Here is a 6,552-nt window from a genome sequence, read left to right as displayed (position 1 = left end):
CGATGTGAGAGTGTCCAAATGGGCCAAGCACACCCTCAGGACCCAGAGAATGAGTGGGCTTATCGAGGATCTATTCTTTCCCACACTCCCGTGCTCTGACCGGGCCGCCTCTGATTTCCCTGGAGTGAAGCGGCTCTGATATACTCCAGCAAACTTTATCTCGCCTGCAAAACTTAATGGTCAAAAATCAAGACGTGTTGGCTCAGCTGATCAGTCGAATGGAAGCCGAGAAGCAGAGCGGGCCCCAGTCAATCGATAACCCACTCAGCATCTCCGCGTTAGCATTCATCGACAACTTGGCGGGGGATAAATGTGCTGCCTTTATTTGGGATAAGCACTAAATGTTGTAGTCATTTTTTTTACATTAACTCATCAGTCAATGTTTCATCTTTTATCAGCCTGAGGAATGATTTCTGAGTGTGTGTGTGTGTGTGTGTGTGTGTGTGTGTGTGTGTGTGTGTGTGTGTGTGTGTGTGTGTGTGTGGAAAATGATGCATAAGAAAATCCCTTTAAAATGAAAAGTATAATGAATTGTTTAACCCTAGAGTCGCACTGACCACAGTTTTCTTTGATAAAGGCTGTTTTACAGTGACAGTGCCCCCTATGGGAGGTGTATCTTGTTTCCCTCTTTCGTCCCTATGTTTTCCTTCCTATGTGTCACGCCACGTTTCCCTGAAGGTCATGTCTTTCATGTCGCATCATTGCTGTGTTGTGCTCGTGTCCCCTCGGCTCCTGTGTCAAGCTCATGTGTCAGTCTACATCTCAGTGTTTCCTGTTTTATTTTGACAGTCTCGTGTTCTGTGTTGGTGGCATCCTGTTCATTTGTGTCAGCTGTGTTACCCGTGTGTTTCCACTTCCCTCATTACGCTTCTGTATATTTAAGTCATGTCTCTCTCTGTTCATCGTCTGCTAATCTCCCCAGTGTTTCCATGGTTCAGTTATTCAAGTGTTTTCAGGTTTGGTGTGTTTTAGGTTTTCCTGGTTTAGATTTTATGTTAGCCGCTCCTCTAGTTGTTTTCCTCATTTGGTTTACATTTGTGTATCTGCCACAATAAAGGCTCACCTTTTGTTAAATCCAGTTCCACATCCTGTCATCTGCTTTTGGGTCCACACCTCATTCATTCCACACAATCTGCCATCGCAGATCATGAAAGAAACTGCAGTTCCTCTAATGTCCACTTGAGGGTAATTCGCAAAGTGAGTCAGGCCCCATTCAGCCTTTGATGGTATTTCACAACAATCGTAAGCTGAGTGAATTCTGCAAACATATCTTCACCACCACACTTCTTGTGTGTGTGAGAGAGATTTTTTTATTAAGTAAAAACCTTAATCCCCTCTGATATCATAGAAGCTTTAAGAATAAGAATCAGTGATTAAGGTGGTAAATGGACTGGTATTTCTGTAGCCTTTACTATAATCTCATTCATGGAAGCACTTTTGTCCATGAACTAGAGCCTAAAATTCACACTCACATTCGTGTATCAACTAATGATTCAGGCTGGAGGAAATGGAACCACCAACCTTCTGACTGGGAAACATCTGTTTGCTCTGCTGCAACAATTTGACAAGATGAAAGTAGCTTTAATGTATTGAAAGAGGCAGAGAAAAGCAGGTCTGCTGTTTACAGAAAGCAACTGTTCCATTTAGATCATTAACCTTACTGAAAACACTGCCTTTAGCTGATTTTCAGACACATAATTTTAGAAGCAGGGTTTTCTTTTTGGGTGAAGGAGATTTGGGGTGAGATTTCGTTAGTGGGGGTGAGAAAGTGAGGTAATTGAGAAAACAGTTGGTGCTGACCTTTAATACGGTCAGGAGGATTGATGCCAGGTAAATTTGAGGAAGAGAAATAGTTCAGATTGGGTGAAAAAAAAAAATTGTCACTGTGAGTGTTTCTATTCTTACCTATGAAGCAACGCCACCAGAGAGGCGTCTGACTGTTCTGACTGACGGACAGGCAGAGTCGTAGAGGACTGTCTTCAGACGAGGCGTCCTGCAGCAGATGCTCTGCCTGGCTTCTACTAGGCTTCACCTCAGCTAATTGGAGTCACTGAACTGGACCTCTGGAGCATTTTTAATCTGATTACCTGACAAACAGCTTACTGTGCAGTTAATTGTACTTACAGACCGTAGCAGACGTTTGTGCTTCAGTTTTCATGAGTCAGATTTTCCAGTAAGTGGGTAAGGGTGTCTTGTTAGCCATGTCCGTTTTTTTGTATACAGTTATTGCTGTGTGCACATAACAAGCTGACATTGTGCATGAAGTTGAGTTGGGTTTATGCATAACAGCTAGCTTCTACTTATTAGGGAGCGTAGCTGGAGAGGGAGTGAGCAGGGTCATGTCAGTTAACTCTCTCCTGACTACCACAGAAATGCCTGAAAGAAATTTCCAAGAGAAAAATTTGCTTTTAATATGAGTCATGTAAAATTTCTGTCATCATTTTTCACCAAAAAAATAAACAAATACTAAAAAATGCTGTAAAGAGATGAAGACCAGAGTGATTTTAGATGTTTTTCTAGGATTTTTATTTATTTTCACGAGAGGCCGTTTTAGATTTCCAGTATCTACCTGAAAAAGATGTTTATCCTAAAACACAAACATCAGAGTCCTTCAGATTTTTCTGTTTAAGGATAAATATCTTGAACTATGGCTGTATTAGTATGGACTGTTGAGAGTTAGTGGAGTGGAGTGGTGAAGTCACTAAAATATTTGTGTGTCTGATCTCTGACAGCAGATTCGGAGGCCTGCAGAAACAGCTTTGCATGTAGGGGAGTGATATTTTATTTACTGCTTCTCGTGTACAAAGAGCGTAAAATTCTTTGAAGCAGTCCAAATCAGGTGAGTTTCACTGATATTAAGCTTGAACTATACCTTGGGCTGCAGGGCGTCGTGATTCCAGATCCAAGAGGAGGACGACATTCTGATGCTCATGATTATTTACGAAGGTTGGCGGTAGCGTGATGCACCGACTCCGAACTGCTGCAAACAATCGAGAACATCTTCAAAACACAGCCTGTAAATGTGTTTGGTTTGGTGGCTGATGTACATGAGATTATAAAGAAACTGTGCGTTTGATTAATTAGTCTGTTTTTCTAACCTCCACTAAAGATGTACTCCACCTTTCTCTGATTTGGACCCAGAAACTGCCAAACCAGTCCAAACCCTTTTGCACTCCTTTTATGGTCGACTTCCTGGAGGAATGTGCCAAGTGTGGTATGAAGGAGGGGGAGGTTATGTTGACTTTAGTTTGCAATCATGTTTATTCTGTTGATATGACTCCAGATGTTTTCTTGCAGCACAGGGAACTAGAAAGATCGACTTTAGTCCAAGTTAGTTCACATGTTTTCAGAAATCATTTGCCTCAAACATTCACAATGTTTAAAAAAGATCATATAAAACTTTAACTCAAACCAGCCTCCCTCGTGCTGTTGCCACTAGATTTGGGCCTGATGATTTACAGAGGAGGGGAGAAAGTGACAATCTTTCAATCTGAGCTGTCGGATGTGGATCGCTGCCATCGTTGGATCGTTGCGCAATTGGATGTGGCGGCAGATGTTTGGTGGTCTGGTCCAGATGTTAGATTTAGCTCACAGTCCTGAGCCGTCTTTCTTTGGAAACCATGGTTTCCAGATTCTTCAACTTTAACACTGTTTTCCTTGCTGCTCTGCTGAATCAAGTAAAAGAACCACTTTCACTTTAGCCCACTCAGAGTCACGACATCCTTCAGGAATCCATCCCCGCTTCATCATCTGGCCTACAGCTGCTGCTGTAAACAGCTGTGGTCAAAATGCTCTCCTGGGCATGATTTAATTGTTATCGTGCTAAGCCCCCACTCTCCCCTAGGAGTGCACGGTTTGTGTATGATAACAATTAATTTGCTCACCCTGCAACAAAGTCACTTCAGCGTCCTCGAGTGCCAGCTGCGTCTTCTGTGCAGATCAACCCTGTTTGTTTGTGTTTCGATGTAGAGATACCGGTGCTGAGCCGCAGGTTTCATTATGAGGGTTAACAAAAACCAGCTGGAAACATTCAGGGTGCCAAGAAATGAAGCTTTTTCTGGTTTTTGCCCAAAGACTGGGCGAAAAATGAGCAGGAAGCAGAAACTTCTATCAAAATTAACTTTATTTAAAGAGACATTCAATAAAAATGTACAAAAAAAGAAGCAGAATAAATAAATATCAACATAAATACCAGTGTCAAGCAAAAAAATAAAGGTGTGTGCCCTTCTTACACAGACTTGCTGCTATATTCTGTTTCTTGTATTAATTTGTATTTATCTGTATTTGTCTCTTTCCTAACAACTCCACAACTTCTTTCTCTTCCGTCCTTTTCCTGCTCGCTCTCACTCGTCTGGCCTTCTCGGCGCGCTTTGCTCTCGCCGTCATTTCACAGAGATCTGAGAAATATCTATCTTCACCATTCTTCCTCTCCTTTTCGTGTGTTTCATTTCTCCGTGGTACTGTTCCCGGCCATTTTCGGTCTGTCGATGCACTCCATTTTGCGTGTCTCATTTTTGTTTATGCTGAGAAGAGAAAGGGAGGAAAGAAAAACTGGGATTAGGCCAAAGGACTAATGGAAAACATCTGGATGTTTGCGCAAGGAGTCACATGTTAACGTGTCCTGAGATTTGTTCTAAAACTCTTTGCATCTGGGGAACGATTTATACGCCATTCGGTCTGTTTCGTTTTTCTGTGGAGTCAGAAGCATGTGGTGTTTTGGCTGTAAAAGAATCGATTCTGAAGCCAAATCAAACATTTTTAAGTGGTGTGATATTCTGTCCCAGCTCTCTGTGAAAGCTGTGCAGCTGCTGGAGCATTCAGTCTGTGCATGTAGCACAGAACAGGGAGCGAGAACGAGACAAGAGAGTCTATGTTCGATCAGGAATAAATGTAGAAAACACCAGAAATGACTTTTTAGGCTTCTGTGCAGTCCTGTGCTCGCATACAGATATATTACATGGAAAGTAAGAAGAGCATTTTTACTTAAAAGTCATACTCCTGCCTACTTGGAAAAAGTTTAAGCATCAAAATATACATAAATTATTTAAAGTAACAGCAGTCTTTTTTAAAGAGATATGCATGCTGGATTATAATTACTGATTTGTTATTGCAATATCAGTGTCAAAGCTGAAGATGGTTTAATGTCTTACAGCAGATATCTGCATCCAAAATGCAAAGTGTAAAATACAACAAAACATTGATCCTGGTTTTAAAACTGAGCGTCACTAAAGTACTTTAAATACTGAATTTGAGGGGATCAAGGCCCCCCCATCCCCTCCCCTCTGGACACGCCCCTGTCTCAAACGCATTTATGGAAAAGTTTGAATTCTGTTTTTAGTTGTTCTTAAATTCTCAAATTCAGAAGCATTAAAGAAGAAGCAAAGAGCAGTTAGTTGTGGGTGAACCGATGCTAATGTTGTGTAGCTCACCTTTCCCAGCACGATAAGAGGCGCTTGGCTCTAACTCCCTCAGTGAACATGCACAGCTTCTGGGTGGAGTTGTCGGGGTTGATCCTGGTTACACTGAGAAAACAGAAGTATTACCATCAAAATCTGCACAGCCGACAAGACTCTAAAGTGGCAGATATTCAAAGATATTCTTTTAAACTTACATCAACTCAGTTTTATCACAGCTGGGCCGCTTTTCAAGGACTTGGAAATCTGATATTTTGCCTTTGACTGCCTGGACCTTGGGACATGCACAGCGTCCTATCGAGGTTTGAGCTGCAGGGGAACGTTTTCAGACAGGTTAGCAAAAGAAATGCAGTCCTACCACTGATGCACTCTAAGAAGTAAAAGCAAATGCATGCCAATAAAGTTTTAGAGCATTACTGCATTACACATTCTGCAGAAATTACTAACCTTGATAGAGCTCCACACAAGCCGCAGCCACAACAACTAACAAGACTGCACAGTTTCTCTGCAAAATGGCCATTGTTCTGTTGAGAGAGACAAACCAAAGTCCCCAAAATATCCCTCAGAGGAGAACAAGCGAGAGTTCGAACCGGTTGCAGTACCTCCTTGAAGAGAGAAGACAGGAGTGAAGAGCTGCTGCGAGCCTCCTCTGCTTTTATAACGAGGCCAGGGTGGGTTTCCCGATAGGCCGAGCCTCTTCCCGTCAGTTAGACTCTGGAATTTCCACATTCATGCAGGAGACATGCTCAAAGAATGCGCTCTGTGCTGGTTTTAAAGAGAAAGGGAGAAAAATGAAATCATGACATAATTAAACAGATTCCACATCTCATTACTAACCATAATCAGAGTCAAAGGGAAGAGGTGATTAATACTTTTTATCACGCTTTGCCCAGGCATGTCCGGGCTACTGTACAGTCATCTGAAAAAGAAAGTCCACGGTCATTTCGTGGACCGTCGGGGAGCAGGGCACAAACAAAAACCCACAAAGCTCAGTGCACTGAGGTACCGTTGTAAAGAAGAGTGGCCAACATTCCTCCAAAACAATGTGAGTGACTGATAAAGTCACACAGTAAACAGTTACTGCAAGTTATTGCTGCTAAAGTTGGTTCTTCAGGCTGCTGAGTCATGGGTGTATGTA

General features: G+C 42.2%; 1 protein-coding gene across 1 annotated transcript; it reads right to left on the bottom strand.

The window, feature by feature from the left end:
• Nucleotides 1–4,196: 4,196 nt before the first annotated feature.
• Nucleotides 4,197–6,027, bottom strand: LOC146631267 (uncharacterized). Its single transcript, XM_085356478.1, has 4 exons — nucleotides 5,862–6,027; nucleotides 5,612–5,723; nucleotides 5,430–5,522; nucleotides 4,197–4,523 (listed from the first exon to the last, which is right to left on the bottom strand). The coding sequence occupies exons 1-4, from the start codon at nucleotides 5,932–5,934 to the stop codon at nucleotides 4,445–4,447; spliced, it is 357 nt and encodes a 118-aa protein (XP_085212604.1). The 5' UTR covers nucleotides 5,935–6,027; the 3' UTR covers nucleotides 4,197–4,444.
• Nucleotides 6,028–6,552: the final 525 nt, after the last annotated feature.

This window comes from Diplotaxodon limnothrissa, linkage group LG6 (assembly GCF_057381915.1).
Source record: "Diplotaxodon limnothrissa isolate DT_005_m linkage group LG6, D_limnothrissa_male_GT1.1, whole genome shotgun sequence".
NCBI classification, from domain to species: Eukaryota; Metazoa; Chordata; class Actinopteri; order Cichliformes; family Cichlidae; genus Diplotaxodon; species Diplotaxodon limnothrissa.
Note: the sequence above shows the minus strand (reverse complement) of the source record. Positions and strands in the feature narration are given on the sequence as shown.

Excerpts from the sequence above, each read along its gene's own strand:
- LOC146631267 (XM_085356478.1), bottom strand. The coding sequence starts at position 5,934 with ATGGCCATTTTGCAGAGAAACTGTGCAGTCTTGTTAGTTGTTGTGGCT. Across the intron at positions 5,523-5,611 it reads TGTGATAAAACTGAGTTGAT|TGTAACCAGGATCAACCCCG; the intron begins GTAAGTTTAAAA and ends CTGTTTTCTCAG. Across the intron at positions 4,524-5,429 it reads CTCTTATCGTGCTGGGAAAG|CATAAACAAAAATGAGACAC; the intron begins GTGAGCTACACA and ends TTCTCTTCTCAG.